This window comes from Macaca mulatta, chromosome 2 (genome assembly GCF_049350105.2).
Source record: "Macaca mulatta isolate MMU2019108-1 chromosome 2, T2T-MMU8v2.0, whole genome shotgun sequence".
Classification (NCBI taxonomy): Eukaryota; Metazoa; Chordata; class Mammalia; order Primates; family Cercopithecidae; genus Macaca; species Macaca mulatta.
In genome coordinates this window covers 14929105-14951482 of record NC_133407.1, presented here as the reverse complement: position 1 = coordinate 14951482, position 22378 = coordinate 14929105, and the positions used below count along the sequence as shown (strand labels likewise).

Below are 22378 nucleotides of genomic sequence, written 5' to 3'. Positions count from 1 at the left end.
GCCAGAATACATACCAAGTGGCTGAAAAGAACGAACAGGACTTGTGTCCCTGCTGCTCTCCCGACTAGCTTCCCGGCTGCATCCTTGACTCACACTTGGTCGAGGAATACGACTGCTTCGGGCTGGTGTGAAGCACCAGCAGTACAGTAAGGGAGAAAACAGAACAGAGTTTGCATCTGAAAAAATTTTGTTTTTTTCTTTCTTAAAGACTGATCAGTAACTTACATTTTTCTAAGGTTGAAAAGAAATTACTTTTGCTGAAGCATTACCAGGAATACAGTTAAATTCTTAAATATGGTCCTCTAGTTTGTATGAAATTAGAACGGCAAATAATATTTTACTAAACCAAAAATGCTGCGAATAAAAAGATTTAACATACTGTACAATATAGTACAACTTAATTTTTCTCTTTGTTCACAGAACTATAGAGGTTTCTAACACTTTTGGTATCTTAAGTTAAAATCTTGGTTTTAATAGACAGAAAAACCCTATACTTATCAAATATTAATCTAAAGTAAAATACCTATTCTTAAGTTCTTAGTTCAAGATAAAGAGGAAAAAATGCCAGGTGCAGTGACTCATTCCTGTAATTCCAGCAACATGGGTAGGTGAGGAGGGAGAACTGCTTGAGGCTGGGAGATCGAGATCAGGCTGGGAAACATAGTGAGACCTTGTCTCACTAAAAAAAAAATACAAAAATTAGCTGGGGATGGTGGCATACGCCTGTAGTCCTAGCTACTTAAGAAGATGAGGCAGGAGGATTGCTTGAGCCCAGGAGGTCCAGGCTGCAGTGAACTATGATCATTCACTGCACTCCAGACTGGGTAACAGAGCGAGACCCTGTCTCTAAAACAGACAAAAACAAAGGAGGAAAAAATAAGCCAGTGCTTTCAATTCCCATTCTTTTTCTCACCTCCTCACAAATGAAAACCCCACAAATATGGAAAGAAAGAAACAATAAACAGGAGGGAAGACTGACTAAAGGTGGAGCAGAGAATTTAAAATAATGTCTGGAAAACAAAAGGAAGTGAATTAGTTAGATGAAAACTTGAGACGCTCATGGGCCAAATACCAGGCACAGAACAAATGAAAAGTGCTAGGAACAGTAATTCAAAGTCTGCACGCCCAAAAGAAATCTGTGCCATCTACTGAATAAAGACATTCTCAGACAAGCAAGGTTTCAAAAAGCTTGACTCTTACATACAATTTCTAAGGAATTTACTTGAGAATGTGTATGAGCAAAGCAAAAGAGCAAAGGAAGAGAAAGAGGATCCAGGAGGGAGAGATTCAAACCAGGAAAGCAGCAAATGGGAATCTCAAGAAGATAGCTGAGCAAGAGGCCTAGACGGCAACTAATCCAGAGAGTACTGAAAAGAAAGTCTGGAAAAAATAAGGAATTGCGTATTTCCTTTCAGCAATACTGAAGGGAAAGTAATACTAAAGGATATGAGAAGTGCACATTACTCTTAGTCACTTTCTATATACACAGCAAATGAAAACGTGGCATAATTGTAAGTAACTTGTAGGAATATAAGAGAAAAGAATTCATCTCCTTATAACAGGAACATTCTCCTTCAAGTGGTCCCTAACAATCAGTGTACCTTTGGGAAGAAATGGGTTCACAGTACACTATGTGTCTTGGCTGCAAACAACATTCATTTACTCATAACACAGTATATGTTATTTATAGCTTTTCATCTTTTAAAGCCAACTTATGGAACAAATACGTAAGACTTGCTTGTGGATACAGAAGAAAATGTATGTGTAAACTTTAATAATATAAAAATTGATAACTCTAAGAGTGGAAGGTGAAGGGAGGAAAAGTATGGAAGTTGAGATACTGATTGAGGTTGATGAAACAAGAAATAGAAATGTGAGTATTTTCTTTAAATATGAGAATATTTTTAAAGTTACATAGGTAATCTGCAAAAGACTTAAAACAATAAAAAATTATTAAAAATAAACTGGAATTATTAGGGGCTTTCTGCTCTGGAAATGACGTATCAAGCAGCAGCTATCCTAAGGACAAAGCCAGCAACATGGTTGATAAAGCAGAAAAGAAGGAAGGGAGAGTGAGAGAAAGGGAAAATAAGACAGATTCTGGGTTAATCATAGCAATGTTAATCAATCAATCCTGAAGGTTGTACAATCTTCAAACTTAAAAGAACCAATAAATCCATTTTTATTGTTTAAGCTGGCTTCGACTGTCATTTCTATCATCTGAAATTTAAAACGTCCTAATCAATACACAGAGAAAATATTAAAGTTTACTAGTATTTGAATAGGGCTGAACTATAACACGAATGTCAAATATACAAGCAACTGTGTATATATATATGTGTATATGTGATAAATATGTTATAAAATTCCACAATAACCTTTTCCTTTAAAATACTAGCTATATTTTTCAAAGCTCCTATGAATTACAGGGTTTGTTTGTTTTGTTTTGGGTTTTTTTTTTTTTTTTGAGACAGAGTCTCTGTTGCCCAGGCTGGAGTGTAGTGGTGTGATCTTGGCTCACTGCAGCCTTCACCCTGAGTTCAAAAGATTCTCCTGCCTCAGCCACCCGAGTAGCTGGGATTACAGCCATGCAACACCATGCCTGGCTAACTTTTGTATTTTTAGTAGAGATGGCAGTGTTGGCCAGGCTGGTCTCAAACTCCTGACCTCAAGTGATCCGCCCCGCTCAGCCTCCCAAAGTGCTGGGATTACAGGCATGAGCCACTGCGCCAGGCCCTGAATTACACGTTTAAGATACCTAATTCAACTCATAACCTATTCTTCAACTGTTGAATTTTTAAGTTATTTTCTTCCAATTTGTAAGTGCCTAATTGTATTCCAAAGTCTTCAATGTTGCTAAAGCCTGAAAAAAATAAAAAAATTTTAAAAAGGGTCACATGTCTCACATAAAAAAAAAAAAATCTTACCCACTGAAAGCCTAGATGGACTAGCCTCTCTGCTACAGCCCTGGCTCCGTGGTATCTTGCTTCTTTTTTGTGCTGAGGCTGAATTGACCAGGACTCTTTGAACACCAGAGCTCACAGTGGACAGGGCTGTTGTGGTCAGAACTCTTCCTGGAGACCCAGACCGGCTACCAGCTGAACACCAAACACATATACAAATGTTAAGATTAAACACCAACAGAATTTGCTGAAAGGATAAAAATTCAAGAAATATTGATAATACAGAGAAAACTGTGATAGTATGACAGGTTCTACGCTCAAAGGAAATAGACCGAGGAAGATTTAAATATAATTATAACCTGGAAAAAAAAAAGGTATACTACATATATGAGCACTGAATGGTAAATCACCTAAATATACTTCGAGTTTTGGAGGTATAAGACACTATGTTTAATAAGGACAATATCATCATAATTTTTAGAACACAAATGGTATACAAGATTTCCAAAGAAATCACTTATCTGACAATCCATTTCCTATGGCTATCATGTTCTGTGTGAACAAGCTATATAGTCATATGTCACTTAGCAATGGGATACATCCTGAGAGACATGTTGTTGGGTGATTTTATCATTGTGTGAACATCACAGTGTACTTACACAAACCTAGATGGTATAGCCTACTACAGATCTAGGCTATATGGCATATAGCTTATTGCTCCTAGGCTACAAATCCTATACAGTATGCCATTAACAATACTGTAGGCAACTGTAACACAATGGTAAATATTTGTGTATCTAAAAATATCTAAATATAGAAGGGTACAGTAAAAGTACAGTATTATAATTTTTTAAAGCTTTATTTCAAATAGTTTTTGGGGTAGAGGTGGTGTTTGGTTACATGCATAACTTCTCTAGTGGTGGTTTCTGAGATTTTGGTGCACCTGTCACCTGAACAATGTACACTGTACCCAATATGTAGTCTTCTGTTCCTCACCTGCTTCCCAGTATTATAGTTTTATGGGACCACTGTCACATATGTGGTCATTGATTAAATGTGGTTATGCAGAGCATGACTGTATTAAAAAAAAAAAAAAAAAAACCAGCAATTCTATCACTATTTTTTTGTTAAGTATATAATAATGATAAACTGTTGGCATTTTAAAATAGTTTGCCTGCTGAGATTTCTCTGAATGGGTACAGCAAAGCTATCTGTCTTACTATGAGACATATTTTTAAACTTAACACAATTAAATTTCAAATGCTGACAAAAGTGGGCCAGCTGAAAAAGAAACTTGCTTTTTGCTATTTGTCTTCAAATAACAGAGCGCTCTTGGGTAGTGACATTCTGGGTTACAGAAGTTCTAAGGGTAGAAAGGGAGTAAGGGGAAAACATCAAAAGAATCAGATCCTTTTCTTTCTTTTCTTGTATTTCCGTCCCCTCCACCTCGAGACAGAGTCTTGCTCTGTCATCCAGGCTGGAGTGCAGTGGCGCGATCTCGGCTCACTGCAACCTCCGCCTCCCGGGTTCAAGCGATTCTCCTGCCTCAGACTCCTGAGTAGGTGGGATTACAGGCGCCTGCCATCGCGCCTGGTTAATTTTTGTATTTTTAGTAGAGACAGGATTTCACCAGGTTGGCTAGGCTGGTCTCGAACTCCTGACCTCGTGATCTGCCTGCCTTGGCCTACCAAAGTGCTGGGATTACAGGCCTGAGCCACCACGCCCGGTCTCTTTTCAAATGAGTAATTTTCCGTTTTGGAAGGTGGACATGTGGTCAGGAACACAGGCAGAGTTAGTAAAATCTTTTCAGAGACTGTGCATGGGTTTAAAAAGTTTTAAAAACATGTTTTTAAACTAGAAATGCAAGGGTTAAATTTTAAGGAGATAAGCTCCCTGTCAATCAAAGCACTTTATGTCTACGCTGAATAGAAAAATGGACTAGATAAGAACTCCAAGATATAGTCTAAATGTAGATTCAGAAGAGTAATAGAAAAATTAAAGTTGCAGTTAAATTAATCTTCATGAAAGCAACCTTTTCCCTTTGTGGGCACTACTTCTACCCAGTAAGAGGGCTGTACAATTACATGATATACAGTTTTACCCAAACAGGCTTCATTTCCACAGAGACTCAAATGCCAATGGGGACAAGCACAGGATGTCAAAAAAGCGAGGGGCACTGTGTAAAGCAGGGAGTAGTAAGACGACTGATCAAGAGGGGAGTGCCTGCCCTTTCCTAGACTGAGAGGTGACTTTTTAGTTCTAGCCACCTCTGTCTTGAGGTGATAGTGGATAGGTCTTGGGATTTTTCAAAAATGAAAGCTTTGATATTTCCAGATTTTTATCATATTCTATAGGCCAAATAATACATAAATGGAGACAGACTAGACATGGTCCATGGGCTGGCGATCTGTGATTCTTACTACAATTTTCTTGGAATGGTCCTGCTGAATACAATTTATATTCCTGCTTAATTCTTAAACTTTACCAGCATACGAAATGAAACTTATTTCCTATTAGTGATAACAATATTATAAAACAAAGCAGTGCTTCCAATGCAATTAACAATTTACTATCTGTATAGAAGGAATTCTAAATTATTGTAAGGAAATTATTCAAGTGTATTTTAAAATAGCTCATTTGAACGTTTCATGATGTTTCAAGTGAAGAATCTTTAAATCCAGTTTCTTTCAGTTATAACCTTAAGGATACTCATATAAGGAACCTGTTTTCTCCATGCAGTGTCTAAACTAAACACACACACCAAAAACATCCAAACACCCAACATGCCACAACTCACAATGCAAGATAGGCCAATGGAATATTTTATGGGAAAACTCGCAACAATATAAAATGTATAAATAATGAACTGAGCACATACAATATGGTATTCTATTAAAACCAATATAAATTTGGGGGGTGGAAGTGTTGGTAGGAGAGACTGCAGAATTTCTTGAAATGTGGGTCTATTCAGCAGATAGGAAACTTACAGTTCAGAAACAGAGTAACTTCTCTTTCTACTCTACATTTACTGAATTTATTAAAAATTATGCAAGTGCACTCTATAAATTTAAATTCATTCCTGCCCTATCCTAGGAAATAAAATTGTCAGTGTTCATTTTGCTTTAATCATTACCCTCTCCTGTGCAATACTCCTGATTCCCACCAAGAGTGTGATAATTCTAGTACCTATGACCCAGTTTGGAATTATTCATACTTAGGAAAAAATACCAAGGCTCCTTCCCCAGTAAAGAGCCGCCAACACTAATTATTTCTTTTAGGAAAACCAGAGTTGATGAAAAGTGTCATGATATATCCAAGGAATAGCATGCTACTAGAAAATACCCATATTTGCAAAACTTGACATCGAACACCTATTTTCTCTTGTGTTACCTAAAGTTTTCAAACTACCATTTTATAGTTTTTATAGCATTTCAAAGCATGACAAAAGCTCCTGTTTCTTTTGAATGTTTATATCCACAGTATTAACTTGTGACATTAAAAAAAACAAATCAAAATTCTGGTAATAAGACAAAGGCCAAAGAAAAATCACAACTGGCAATTTCTGCCCCAGTATGACTACAAATGATAGACTATGATGTTAAGAATTTCTGCTGAATAGAACCCATTCTTCATAATGAAAATAGGGGATCAAACAATAGATGCACACATAAAGTCTATAGATTCTTACCACCAATGGTATTAGCAGATTGTGATCCTGAACAAGTGTAAAGGCAGAATTAGGGTAAGGATTATAATCCATGAAGAGGGAAGGAGCAGTTTTTAAATGGATGGCAGATGGAAATAAGAAAGCTTTAGTCAGTTCTCAGAAAATTAAAAACCCTAAAGCAAAAAAAGCAAACTTTAAAAAATCCCAAAAGCACAGATGTCTTTAACAAAAGCAGTACATTTAGTAGTTTTTAAAGCTAATCAACTGAAATCAGACACTCATGTACAAAGCAGATGAAATGAGATTGCAACAGTAAATGTAAATTCTTCAGCTTTTCTACTACTGACAGTCGAAATCAAAATCATTAAATGTTTGTTTTCATTAAACATTTAATTTAAAACTACTTACAAGGAACAACTACAACACTGTACAGCTGAAGAAAAATTACATGAAAAAGCTACAAATGTCATCTTTCTTAAGATGCACCAAAAAAAAACAAAAGATGGGAGGAGAGGAGACAAAGTTTCTGACAGGCTGTACAACCATTTGTATACAACCAGCCACTACCAACAGAAAAAGAGACACAATTCTGTCATAAATATAGGTCTAGTGATCTCTCCTTTGAGTCTCCATTTATTTATTTATTTTGGTTAGCCATCAGAACACACCTGCTTTGATCTGAGAGACTTTTTTTTTCTAAGTTGTGATACAAAGGTACGGTAAGACCATGCAAGCCCTAATGAATCACTTTATGACAAAGTAAGGATGATGATCACAGTAATATTTCTGTGCAAATATATTGTAAAGAAACTTGCATACAAATTACATAATACCTTTTTAACAAAAGAATTTGGAATGGAACATATAGTCATTCAAATAAGTAAGCAAGCAAACAAACAAAAGTCCCTCTAATATAAAACCCAAATGATTTTACAGAGGGAAAGTCTTCTAATCTTAAAGTCCTATTTAGTCTAAGAAAGCCAATTATTGTGTTTTCACAATTTAGGAGATGTGGAGGATTATGGAATGGGTTTCAAAGTGAAAAGCCAAATGCAAAAAATTATTCTATTTTCTAGTGAAGTGATCTTTACTTACAATGTACATGAAAAGGAGGTCTCTTAAGTATTTAAAAAAAAGCAAAAAAAAAAAAAAAAAAAAAAAAAGGCCCTTGGACTCTTTGCCCTGACATCAGCCTCAGTATTGTTTCAGAAAAGAACTAATATCTCACAATTAATTTGTATCCTTAGACAATGGACACGGAAATTCCTGGTTGTTATCTTTATGCTTTAATTTTCCTAATTTCATTATTTATTTATCTTTTTACTGAAGGCACTAAGAATAACAAGGTACAGAAGTACACAAAAGCAGTCTAAAATTCAGTTGACATTTGATTAAGAATAATAATAAGGATCATCTGTAGTATTTAAAATTTTTTAAAATTTTAAAAAAATTTAAAAATGACAATTTTATTAGCTAACATATATAGTGCTTATTCAAAGCTAAGCAATATTTTATGTATATTAAATACACTACATCATTTAATCCTCACAACAATCCTATGTAGATGCTATTATCCTCTTCATTTTACAGATGAAATTATAGAAGTACAGTAACTTCAAATAACCTCAAAGAGCCAGTATTCAATCCTGGGCAGACTCCAGTGTCCATGATCTAAACCGGTATGTACTTCTCAAACTTAATTGTGATACAAATCACTTGATGATCTTGTTAAAGACTGGATTCAGTAGATCTGTAATGGCATATGAGATTGTGTATTTCTAACTAGCTCCTAGATGATGCTAATACTGGTCTGGGCAGCACATATGGAAGAACACATCTTCTAACTACTATGCTACACTGCTAAAGATTAAGTTACTCTAAAAATATACAAGATCAGGGAAGAACATGATATGATCTACTGATTTAGTTGAGATAAAAGTTTTCCTATTCATAAATAACCTTCAAGCTGCAAACCAATTTACTTCCGCTTATTTTTAGGACTCTTCTTGAGTGCTCCAATCATTACTCTGCCTGGATTTTCTGACTTTGGAAAAAGAGAAGGATCTGGTTGGTAAGACTTGTGTAATCACTATCCTGCCCTTCAATGCCCCATTCTCTTTCCCGATTTCAAGATTCAGGAATCAGGTTAAAAACAAACAAATAGGACATCCACATTCTAATAAATCACCTAAACAATGGTAGAAAATAGTTACATTTATTTCTTTCAAAAATAGCCAAGAAGGCTGGGTGCAGTGGCTCACACCTATAATCCCAGCATTTTGGCAGGCAGAGGCAGGAACACGGTTTGAGCCCAGGAGTTTGAGACTAGCCTGAGCAACACAGTGGGAACCCACCTCTATAAAAAAAAATTAGCCAGGAGTGGTGGCATGCACCTGTAGTCCCAGCTGCTTGAGAGGCTGAGGTAGGAGGATCCCTCGAGCCCAGGAGTTCCTGGCTTGCAGTGGGCAATGATTGCACCACTGCACCATTATAGCCTGGGTGACAAGAGTGAGATCCTGTCTCAAAAAAAGAAAAACAAATAGTGAAGCACATGAATAACTCCCACAATTACTTCCCTAGAAAACTGTCCTGGTTTTAGAGGTAAGCACTAAGGAAAATCTCTTGGTAAAGAAGGAAGAGGAACAAATGATTTTAAATTAATAATGCCATAAATGAGGCCAGGCATGGTGGCTCACACCTGTAATCCCAGCACTCTGGGAGGCCGAGGTGGGAGGATTGCTTGAGGCCAGAAGAACAAGACCAGTTTGGGCAACACAGCAAGACCCCATCTCTTAAAATAAACAAAAAATTAGCCAGGCATAGTGGCGCAAGCCTGTGGCACCAGCCACTCAACAGGCAAAGGTGGGAGCCCAGGAGTTGGAAGCTGCAATGAGCTATTATTACACTGCTCTATTCCAGCCTGGGCAACAGAGTAAGACCCCATCTCTCATAAATAAATAAATAAATAAATAAATAATTTTTAAAAATGCCATAAATATATGTTTACTATTCTGAAACATAGAAATAAATGATTAATTTTAGCTAGACCTCAAAATTGTGCTTTTTAATAATCGCACTTATGACAGCTTCCAGTGAAAGAGCAAAAATATAAATCCTAAATTTAACATGAATGCAACAGAATTGGTCATTTCAAATTACGTTTCCTCACTATAAATTAGCATATACCTGCCAAAAATGCTAACCAAAAATAGATAATCTAATAGATTTTGGGGAAAATAAGATACCATGTATCTGTCCTTGAATAATGTTACCTAAAATATAACCATATTTTGATGCTAATATATGGCAATTATTTTGTCTCTAAAAAGCACAATTTTCTACATTAGCGTCTGAGTAGAATGTGAACACCTTAATGCTAAGGATTTGTGCTATTTAAAATATCTCCATGCAAAAGTTTGTAAGGCAGATGAAGTTTTTCTTTCTAAGTGGCAGATATCAATGATGCAGCCCTAATAACACACCAAAGACAAGACAACACCCACTCAAAAAATTCCAAAACATGCACAACAACTGATCCAAAACATTGAAAAAAATACCTTCATTTTTGTCAGGTGATGATGAACCTAAAGCACAGAACAAGAACTCAGTATGTGGCTTGTCTTTTTTAAAATTAGCTTTGTCTTTATCCACTGGTCAATCATCTAATACAGTAATATACAAGGAACACACTTATCCTAGCATAGTGACAAATATAGGAGGGCTGATAGGCAATACATACGCTGTGATTGAGACACCATTTTTGTTCGACTTCTTCCTCTAGAATCTGTCTTGGCATTTCCCATGCCAGCAAGTGGTGCTGAAAGTTTTGCTCTCACCCGGCCTGAGAAATAAAATAATTACATAATTAAAAACATTTTTCTATAATAATGTTTAATAATGAGGGGAGAAAAATCTCACTATTTTTAGGTATTGCCAAATTCTGTAATAATGTAATCATCAATTATGGGTTCTATTTCTCTTAAAAATTTTATAAACAGTATTTCGTTTTTACGTGTTATACAATAAGCTAACTTTCCTTCAAGGGTAAAAAGAATCAAACTAAAAGATTTACATTCTTATTTTAATTATTAGTCCAGCAGTTATCATTAAGATAATTACCATAGGCATGTCATTTGTTTCTCAATTGGTAGTTGCAATTCTGAAATTTTAGTTTCCATGAAGTTTACATTATTCTCAACTCAACCCTACAGTTTTAAATATAAGCCTAATCTTAGGAACAATTCAAACCATCCTTTTGACTGAAAATGTATTTCTAAAGGGATCTGAAGGAAGAGATATAATTAGGCAAAAGATTTAATCTCTTTATATCAGATTACTACACATGTATATGGACATGTTTACTGCTCTCTTCCTCCAATCAACCATTTCATTTAGAAAATGATTTGAGGAAATATGTATCACATAAGAGTTGGCATTTTTCTCAATATATTTCTTTTCATACCTCCCGAACTGCTCCTTTCTACTCTACCACTGCCTCATTCCCCTCCACAAAACTAGGCCACAAACATCCTCACTCTATTTCTAGGGCTCTTTAACCACAAGAAACATGTTTCTCAAGTGCTTAAGTTAGCTGCAGTTAATAAAAATAAGTGAGGACAGAATATATTATTGGATGGTACTTTGTTGTTCTTAAGCAATAGTCTCAACTACTATCAAATCAGAACCAATAAGGTTTGTCATTCAAAAAGAAGGGCTCAGAACTACTTTTAGTTAAAATTAAAAGATACAACTTGTAGGGTATACATGAAATACTGGCTAGCCCAATATGACCATATTAATTAGGAAAAAACATACTAAATAATAAGAATAAAAACTCCTTAAAGAATAAGGAGATATCACAAAATTAAGAAATGAGAAAAGATAAGAGAGTAGTAAGAACTAGGAATAAAACAGAATCAAAACCAGAAGTTTAATTGGTAGAATACCAGCATACTATCAACTTCAAGGCCCCTAATGAGCCCATGGTTCAGGCCTCTCACCCTTTTACAGTCTATTTTGAGCAGGACACAAAGTTCTCTTGACTAAAAAGTAAAACAAAATGACCAAATTATTATTTTTGAAATGGAGAATTTATCTACATTGTATATAACAAAGAAATGAGAATGTTAATTATTTTGATATTAACATTTGAAATTACAATTCCACAGTGCCAGAAATCATGTTTTTATTTTTATTTATTTCTTGATACACAGTCTTGTTCTGCTGCCCAGGCTGGAGTGCGGTGGCACGATCACGGCTCACTGCAGCCTCGATCTCCCAGGCTCAAGTGGTCCTCCCACCTAAGCCTCCAGAATAGCTGGGACTATAGGAGCGTGTCACCGCACCCAGCTAAATTTATAATTTTTTGTAGAGATGGGTTCTCACTATGTTGCCCAAGTTGGTCTCAAACTCCTGGGCTCAAGCAATCCTCCTACCTCAGCCTCCTAAAGTGCTGGGATTTCAGGTGTGAACCCCTACACCAGGCCAGAGATCATATTTTTATAGAGTATTCCAATTTAAAACTTAAAATACAAAATTATTTTAAATATATCAGAGTAAACATGAGACCAAATAACTTTTTTATTCTACTTGGTTTTGTATCGCAAAAAATAGTCATTCACATAACACCTAGAGGAAAAATTACATTTTGAATCAGAGGTTTTAAAAAGACAGATTTCAGGTAGAGTGAATATAAACACTAAATTCCTTTCTACAAACTCAAAACTATAAAAATGATTTTTAAGATGAACTGACTCAGTAAGATATGTGTAGCAATTCTGGTGTAATTCAATTTGAATCTGTGACCAATTCCCCACTTACTGATTCAAAAGGAGAAGACATATTTTAAAAGCAGACTAAGTAAATGCATTTAAAACTTCAATGATAAAGCAATGGTGCATGATCTCTTAAAGTATAAATGAATTGGCATAAATAAAAAAAACTACAAACATGTAAGAAAAGCATTAATGTCACTACTATAAAAAATGAATTATATGCTTACATTATACTATGTATTATTAAACATGTTAAGCAATTATGTTTTTCCAGCATGAGATGATCTGAAGTACAAAGCAAACTAGTAGGATGAATAATTAAAAAAAAAAAAAAAAAAAAAAGATCCACACATTACTAAGACAACCAAATATAAAATGTAGAACTTACTACCACTGGCAAATTATAAAGACTTGCAAAGAAATTAGCCTATTTTAGTTTTAATATTTAGTTCCTACCAATGAAAATAGTAATGTAGATGTATTTGTGTTACTAACAAAATATATAATTCTTACCATCTTCAGATGCTGTTCCTAAATAAGAAAAATAAAACAGTATTTCAACAAATTCTGCCAATGTTGATATTAAGACCTGCCTCACAATCCCCACCCAACACTATAATGAAGGGTAAAAGCAAAACGTAACTTTTTGACAGCCTTAAATTAACTGTGGGAAGGTTCATTTTGAGAAAAACAAAATTTGAGGAAATCCAATGATTCACAGCACACAGAAAAAGGCTGAAACTAGGCAAATGAAAATAACAAAAATCTATAGGAAACATTTTTTGTCTGCTATATTTCATTCTTAAAATTTGAAATGGTATAAAAAATTAGAGAAATTAATCCCTCAAAAAATGTAACTCTGTAATTACTCTTTGAAAATGAAATTTTATAGCTCTTTCCAGGGTAGAAATGTTTTCTCTGCATTTTCAAAAGGTAGCCCATAAAGGAATCAGAAAAAGCTAACTAAGAAACATAGGAATAAAATCTATGACCTAGGCCTCATTTGCCCATTTTCATCAAAGCATCTACAAAGTAAAAACCTATCAATCCAATTCATTAGCTATTTATTCAACATTTATGTGCACTCCTTAAGATGTCGATGAAATCTATAAAAAATGACTAAGTACAAACATCATAACTCACTACTAAAGTGCAATAATATACATGTCTGTGTATTTTTTTTAAACATAGGATTGAACATCAGTAAGAGTATCACATCACATAACAGAAGTGACTCCTCAAATAGATTGATATTTCCTACCCAAACAGGAAAATATTTTGAATGGGAAAGTGATAAAAGTGTTTTTAAAGGATTCAGAATATCAATATTAGGATATCCAAGGGGTTTGATACATAGAAACCAACTCTTGATGGGTTATCATTTCATTCAATATTTTATTATAATAATATAGAAAAGCAGAGACTAATATAACTAGCAGTCATGTACCTAACCCAAGGTTTAATAAATGTTATATCTCATTAAAACAGAAGATACATTAGATCAATTTTCCATTTACATAATAATTTACAGAAAAATATATAGTGTCTCTGTTTTTCTTAGATCTCATAATGTGGCATACAGATTTAGTATCTTAAGTTATTTAAAAAAGGTCAAGCTCATAGGTAACATTATGGTATCTGCTGCAGTGAAGGGAAAGTGTGGATAATATACTATCTAGTATCAGACAAAAAATATCATACAGGGTTGTTACTGAACCGAGCCACTACAGATAAACTGTAAGCAACTGAATACTGAAATTAAAAGGGCAAAGTTTAAAGTTCAATTTTGACTAAATGTTAGTTTACAACGCCCTCTAAAAAGTCAGCCTCTGTAACTTGCGTTTCATTTTCAAAAACAATCATATGAACTTATGAAATATGTCATTTGTCGTATCAGTTAGTAGACTAAAGAGGTGAATGAAATGATTTAGGAGATTTCTTTCCATTCTTCTGAATCCAATATTTTTTACGAAGACTTAAATCGAGAATATTCAGAGGCGTACTTCTAAGAGCTCGGGAAAACATTTTAAGGTAATTAAGTTAAAACAAAATAGTTACCTAGTATTTGAGTAGACTGGGATATAACCCCAACTTTATTCAGAGAATTATGTAGCCATTTTTACATTAACGTTATCACTAAATAAGTATTAATAATACATTTTCAGAAAATAAGAGAAGAATGAACAAGAATATTATATAGAATCCAGGTTCCATAAAAATCTTTAGTAGAATTAGGAAAGGAAGTTCTTACCATCCAGCTTGTCAGAAGTATCCTCTTTGATGAAAGTGCAAGCAAGGAACAGAGGAAAACTTAGTATATTAGAAGAAATGATTTTTATAATTCCTAGAAAACATTTTCTTTAAGAAGACAGAATTCATAGCACAGACATACATATCAAGCTTGTTTTCAACTAAAACAGACTAGGAAATTAAACAAGATGTGAGATAAAGACTTCACCTAATATACTAAGTAGATAATTTTTTAAAAGTTGATAATGAGTCTTATTTTCACTAGCCTAAAAAGAGAAAAGTTAGTGAGGTCCACGTCCTAGCCTTGGACTTTGCCGTCAGGCCAATCCCCTGCTCTAGTCTGAGTTTTTCCCATCCAGTCACATGGCCTTGTTTCTTTTCTCTCTTGTCTATAGTATACCCCCAAATTTCACACTTAGGCTCTCTCATCATTAGCCTCTGTTTACCACCTTGTTGCTTCCCCACCCACATCCTTTCTTAGAACTTTCAGCCCCTATAAAATTTCACATCTGAATGAATCTAACTCACTTTCTCTATTCTATTACTTGAGATGCCCCATAGAGAAAACTACACAACCATGAAGTTATGCATACTGGCAATACTAGAAACTGGGATAAATATCTGAGTTGGTGTTTAGTGCCCATGCTAAAAGGATTTAACATAGCAGGACTGATATTGTTCTTAAGAAGTGTACGCTTGTGGGGCTGGTCTCTGGTAATCATTTTGGATCCTCCCTATATTAATAAGGTTATTTTAAGTGTGTGTGCGGAGTTGTGGGGACACAGAACTCTGCTACGGTTCGCCTAAGCTGTTTTTGCAAACAGTGTGATTTATGGTGAACACCTCCTTTCTTTTTGGGAATCTGGGATTCTGGTAATTGTGGCTGGTTGTGCAAGCAGAGTGCCTTATGTGACTACTCCCAATCCCCTACTGGCCCCCCAGCGTGAGTCTTAAGTGAGCTTCCTTAGACAGAAACACTGCGAACATGTTGCATTGCTGTATTTCTTTTCTTTTCTTTTCTTTTTTAATAGTCTCGCTCTGTCACCCAGGCTGGAGTGCCATGGCGTAATCTCAACTCGAACTGCAGCCTCCACCTCCCAGGTTCGAGCGATTCTTGTGCCTCAGCCTCCCGAGTAGCTGGGACTAGAGGCACCTGCCACCGCGCCTGGCTAATTTTCGTATTTTTAGTAGAGACGAGGTTTCACCATGTTGGCCAGGCTGATCTCAAACTCCCGACCTCAAGTGATCTGCCCGCCTAGGCCTCCCAAAGTGCTAGGATTACACGTGTGAGCCACTGTGCCCTGCCCGCATTGCTCTATTTCATTGCTTGAGGAAGGAGTAGCCCCTCAACCCTATCTCTGGGAGACAAACTTTGAAAGCCTGTGTCTAGACTCCTTCAGACTATCTAACAGGTCTTTTTCTTTGCTCTAATAAATCCTTTTGCTCTAATAAATGTCAGCCACGAGTGCCCCACCTCTTGTGTCTACTCCCCCCAAATGGCTATTCTAAACTTCAAGTCACCTGTTAGCACATGATCCTGACTGAATCTTTAGGCAGAAAGTCACAACAACCTCCCCAATCATACTCTTCTTAATGCCCAACTTTCTAAAATATCGTATCTGATATCTAATACCTCTTCCACTTCCTTCCCTTCTACATCAGTGAAATGGCTGACCCTTCCACATTCAAGACTAACTCCCAGACTATGCTCCATATCCCATTCCTCACACCTTCCACAGCAACTTAGCTATTAATTATCTCCCTTCATCCTCACACTTCTAACTTTTCCATCTCTACTGACTTGCCACCTTAGGATACAAACATAATTCACTTTTCCAATCTTGTAAGACGATAAGTTCTTTCAACCACAAATAATTCTTACCATTCTTTCACCCCTTTTCTTGACCATCAGGTATAATAATAACTTGTACAGATTCTCTTTCCAACTTCTCAACCAACCAACTAAAATCTGACTTCTGTCCATATGACCTCACTGAAATTATATTTTCTTTTCCACTCAAGCAATTCCACAAACTCAATTGCTAGAATAAATATTCATAAATATGCACTCATACATCAAGGTTACCTTAACTTAAATTCCTGTTTCCTACCACCAAGTTTCCCCTTCAGGCTGAAGTTAAAGGATGAACTTCAAAACACTTATGATATCCCTGCTGCCAAAAACTTCAGTACTTTAGAGATAACAAAAACCAGTAGCAACTGCTTTAAGAAGGAATGCTCTGAGTTTAATACTGATTACAGTAAGTAAAAATGATCTAATGACTTCCAAATCTAATCTAATCATCAGCACAGATCTCTGCTAAGTTGTTGTTGTTGTCTTTTCTTTTTTTTTTTTTTGGAGAATGTGGAAAGGTCTCACTCTGTTACCCAGGCTGGAGTGCACTGGTGTGATCACGGCTCGCTGCAGCCTCGACTTCCCAGGCACCAGCAATCCTCTCACCTCAGCTTTCCTAGTAGATGGGCCCACAGGCACGTGCTACCACACCTGGTTAATTTTTTGCTTTGGTAGAGGTGTGGTTTTGCCACGTTGCCCAGGCTGGTCTCGAATTCCTGAGCTCAAGCAATCCATCCGCCTCTACCTCCTAAAGTGCTGGTTTACAGGTGTTGAGTCACTGTGCCGGCCTCTCTGCCAAGTTCTATATACTACTGTATACCAAGGGTCCACTGAAAACTGCCAGTTTGAAGTCTCACAGGGACCTCAAACTCAAAATGCATAAAACGCAACAAACTTTTAGCTGCTCCTCCTTCAGCAACCTACCAATAGACTGAGAGATTCAGTATAGAAGCATATACCTCTGGATCCCTGGTACCTAGCAAAAACTAAGTGCTCAAGTAAGTGTGTGTTGAAAACTAATAGAACACTCCCTCTAATCCATATATGTATAGCCATAATAAGTGAGGCTCAAAGTAGAAGAAAACAGAGTTTATATCAGTCTTATGTGTGTAAGAAGGGTACATGAGACACAGCGGGTAGGGTGGGGTAAAGGGAGAAAGGGAAGCAGGAAAAAGAAGGAGAACATCCTTTATCCAACCCCTGAAAAAGCCACAGGCAGGTATCTGATTGTCCCTGAGTGGGAACCTGGATCAGATGAAGAAAAGAAAAAAGTAGTGGCATTTCTCCTTTTTACAATGAAACATGAAATTCAAACCTTAAAGAACAACAATAGGTTCTCGCAAAAAAAAACAGTGTTCCAAATTGGCTTTCTAGTGCACATTAAAACACTTTAAATACAATATTTTTCTTCTTGTAAAAATAATATTCAATGTAATGTGTTTTGCTCATATATATATATATGCACACACACACACACACACACATATAGTGGATTCCTTAGGATTTTCTAAACACAAGATTGTGTTTTCTGCAAAGAGAGATAGTTTGTTCTTCCTTTCCAGTTTGGATACCTTCCATTTCTTTTCTTGCTTAACTGCCCTGGCTAGCACCTCCAATTTAACATTACTCCAACGTAATGTTAAATAGAGCCAAGAGTGCACATTCTTGTCTTGTTACTGATCTTAGGGAAAAATATCCAGTTTTTAAATCATCAAGTAGGATGTTAGCTGTGGATTTTTCAAAGATGCTCTTTATCAGGTTGAGAAAAATGACTTCTGTTCCTAGTTTGTTGAGTATGTTTATTATGAAAGGGTCTTTAATTTTGTCAAATGTTTTTTTGCTGGTACTGAGATGATCATGAGGTTTTTGTCTTTCTTCTATTAATATGGTACATACGTTGACTGGTCTTCACATACTGAAATAACCTTGCATTCTTGGCAATGTAATGCTTTGAAACAAAAAGTTTTCTGAAAATTAAAAGCAGTAATCAACCCCGTTAACACCTTTGTAATATATCACGTCAGTCCTTCTTCTATGTATAATTTTACACAAAATGATGAAATTACTACATACTATTTGGTAGCCTGCATAATTCAATCTTTGTTGAAAATATGACTTTTTAATGGCTGCACACAACATATATAAGGATACAATATAACTCAACTATCCCCTCTGTTACACATTAAGGTTGATGCTAATAATGTTATTAAAAACACGAACATTCTTTTTAAAAATGTTATTATGTAAACATTGAATTACTGGGGCAAAAATTCTGATTTAAAAATGCTTCATGGAATTCCAAATTGGAACTCAGAAAAAGTGTCCCATCACTAATTCACATCAGCGTTGCCTGATGAGGCCCTTTTTACCACACTCTTGAAAACAGTAGGCACTACCCTTAACTTTCTTGTTATAGTTATAGGTCTATCCATTTGCATTTGTTTGATTACAGCTAAGGTTCAACATTTATTCTGGTATTTGTTGGCAATTGTGATACATGCTTTTCTTGATATATGGAGTTCATCTGTTTTTAACGGACTTGAAAAACTTCTCAACTTTTTTACTAGTATGTGGCAAAATATTTTTCTCTTTTAGTTTTTGCTTAAGATTTCATATTTTCATACTTTAGATTTAAATTCAAGAGATTTTTATCCTTCATGGCTTATTTGCTTTTATGTATAGGAATTCCTGTGTCAACCTGATATTTGAGGAATACTCACCTATTATGTTTTCATCAAGTTGCTTTATGTTTTTAATGTTTTTATCATCTAGAATATAATTCTATATGATGTGTAACATGGTTCTAACTTAATTTTATACCAGATTATAAACCATGTGTCTAAACACAATTTACTGAATAATCTACTCCTCTTCACGGTTCTGAATGCAGCTGTGCCAACTTTATCATGTACTATATTCATACCTAAATTCTCTGCATTTCTTAACCTATAAGAAACCTTAATCTATAAGAGTACTCCTTATTTAAAATGTTTGGGGCCAAAAACATTTTAGGATTTCAGATTTTGAAATATGTGCATTCACACTTAACTGATTGAGCACGCCTAAGCATCGTTAATTCAAAAATCCAAAATCTGAAATACCTTTTTTTTTTTTGATGGAGTCTCACTCTGTCACCCAGGCTGAAGGTGCATGGCACGATTTTGGCTCACTGCAACCTCCACCTCCTGGGTTCAAGCAATTCTCCTGCCTCAGCCTCCTAAGTAGCTGGGATTACAGGCATGAGCTACCATGCCCAGCTAATTTTTGCATTTTTAGTAGAGATAGGGTTTCGCCACGTTGTCCAGGCTGGTCACAAACTCCTGATCTCAGGTGATCCACCCGCCTTGGTTCGAAATACCTCTGAGTGCCATGTTGGTGCTCAGGAAGTTTCAGATTTTGGAGCATTTCAGATTTCAGATTTTTTAGATTAGGTATGCTCAACTTGTATTGTGTTCAGGTCATTTGCTTGCTTAGTGTTCCACCAGTACTACCCAAAAAAAAAAAAAAAAAAGAAGCATGAAGAGATATGCAATACAGATAACCAACCTCAACTTTTTAATTTGATGGACATAAAAACATGAAAAAAACAAACTGAATAGAGTTTTGGAATATATGTTTAGGGTTTGGTTAGACAGAGTAGAGCTTTGCCATTCTCCCAGATCTCCAAAAGGCTTCACATTCTTGATAAGAGAAAGAGAAGTAGGAGAAAGAAAACAAGAAAGCTAGATACAAGACCAATTCCCTTCCCAAACCCCCTTAGAAACTAGTGGCTAGATGTGGTAGAAGTGCAGTTATGAAAACTCTACAGGCAATCATGGACTCAAGAATTGTTGCTTTGATCAAGATGATGATGAAGACAAGGGAAAAGGAGAAACAAGGCAGCTCAGATTCCTCAGAAGCATGTCCCCAATACAGAATTATATTTAAACATATGGACTATCCTTAAATAATAAGAATGAATAGAAATGATTAAGGTATATGAACTTGTCTTCACAGAGATCAGGGAGAGAACATGGTACAATTTTCCATAATCAGTTGTCTTACCTAGTGATGCATAGGAACCTGGATTCAGGGCACCTGCACCTAAGCGCCCGTTTCGCACAGACTGTCCAGCAGCATGATGTGCTTTGGCACCAGCAGCAGCATTCACATCAATGTCACTTCGTGAACGCTGCAGACTTCCTGGAAGGGAACTAGCTTTGCTGCTGCCTGCTGATACTATGAAAGACAAAGCAAAGGTAACCTGTATCATTTAAATCACTGAAAACATGAAAATTATATAAACCTGACCACCATGAGTTAATCTGAAGACAAATGGTCAACAAAAAGGCAGTGGCCAAATGGACAGTACTATTAAGTATTTTAAAGTTAGAATGCCTCAGTTTCAATCACAACTAAGTCTTCAGCAATTTTCTCAATATTTCTCTGCCTTATTCCTCTCCTTTAAAATGGGAAAAATGATAACATTCTGACTATAAAATTCACAGGACTGTCTTGTGGATGAAGAGATTATGTTTAGGACTGATTTATGCAAAGGAAGCACTATACAAGATAAATAGAAGGCAGCAGTATCATTTTTTACTATAAGAAAAATACAAGAAAAACTAGTCCAGGAGTAGAGATATTAAAAAATTAATGGAGGTTCTGCCACTCTGTGGAAATGCAAATTAAGTCATTCAATTTCTGGTCTTTAGATTTTCAGTTTTTTATTTTTATTTATTTATTTATTTTTTGAGATGGAGTCTCGCTCTGTCACCCAGGCTGGAGTGCAGTGGTGCGATCTCGACTCACTGCAACCTCCACCTCCTGGGTTCAAGCGATTCTCCTGCCTCAGCCTCCTGAGTAGCTGGGATTGTGCCACCATGTCCGGCTAATTTTTGTGTTTTTAGTAGAGATGGGGTTTCCCCACGTTGGCCAGTCTGGTCAGGAGTTTTATAAACTGTGAGTTATGACCCATTAATAAGCTGTAAAATCAACTGAGTGCATCATGAGAAGCCATTATGAAGAAATGAAACAACTGAAAGCAGACTGCATCACAAGTAAGAGAAAGTATGGCTTCCTGCAACTTTGGGTTATATTATGTATGTATACATGTATACATATACAGGTAAAGTTCATTATGTGTGGTACCGGATTACCATGTAAAATGATCTTCTCACTATGGAGCACATCAAAAGAGTTTGAAAGCTACTGTTTTAAAGATAAAATAGGTTATAACTCTTACTTAAAGAGAAAATTACCTCTTCCAGCCACAGTTGATGGATTTGCTGTAGACCATTTGGAAGAAAAAGGGCGACTGCAAGGTATAAAAAATGCTTTTAGTAAGAAGACAATTTAACATTCCTCTGATAAAAACCAATAAAATACTACTGAATTTTGTGGAAAGTTGAGAAGTATTTCTTTTTTATTTTTATTTTTCTGAGACAAAGCCTTGCTGTGTCACCCAGGCTAAAGTGTAGTGCCACAATCATGGCTCACTGCAGTCTTGACCTCCCCAACTCAAGTGATCATCCCACCTCAACCTCTCAAGTTTACTGGGACTGCAGGTGCATGCCACCAAGCATGGCTAATTTTTACATTTTTAACAGAGATCGGGTTTCCCTATGTTTCCCAGGCTGGTCTCAAACTCCTGAGCTCAAGTGTGATCCTCCTACCTCAGCCTCCTAAAGTGCTGGAATTATATGTGTGAACCACCATGCCTAGCTGGTACTTCTAATTTTAACTCTCCTTTTACAAATCGCATTAGAACAGTTCCTCCCAATCATCATATATCAATGGTGTCTCAATTAGCTATGAAGCAAAGATAAAATACTGGCAGTGAATAAAGACTGTAAGCTCTACAGAGATAGAGATCAGGTTGCCTTTGTTCACTCTGCTCCTCAACACACATCATGGTGACCACCAAAGAGAACTCAATAACAGTACTATT

The 22378-nt window shown here is 36.0% G+C and overlaps 1 protein-coding gene across 50 annotated transcripts in view; it reads right to left on the bottom strand.

The window, feature by feature from the left end:
• The window catches only part of CLASP2 (cytoplasmic linker associated protein 2), a 217789-nt gene that overhangs the window by 89219 nt on the left and 106192 nt on the right, over window positions 1-22378 (bottom strand). For 21 of the 50 annotated variants that reach the window (XM_077991296.1, XM_077991307.1, XM_077991299.1 and 18 more), the window contains 7 exons: window positions 21690-21745; window positions 20494-20667; window positions 14596-14619; window positions 12858-12875; window positions 10310-10411; window positions 2928-3098; window positions 15-122 (listed from right to left, as the gene is read on the bottom strand). In XM_077991296.1, the coding sequence (XP_077847422.1) occupies window positions 15-122; window positions 2928-3098; window positions 10310-10411; window positions 12858-12875; window positions 14596-14619; window positions 20494-20667; window positions 21690-21745 (653 nt within the window). Of the gene's footprint in view, window positions 1-14; window positions 123-2927; window positions 3099-10127; window positions 10155-10309; window positions 10412-12857; window positions 12876-14595; window positions 14620-20493; window positions 20668-21689; window positions 21746-22378 lie in introns of all 50 variants that reach the window. The other 29 variants (XM_077991302.1, XM_077991310.1, XM_077991313.1 and 26 more) reach the window with 3 other exon arrangements.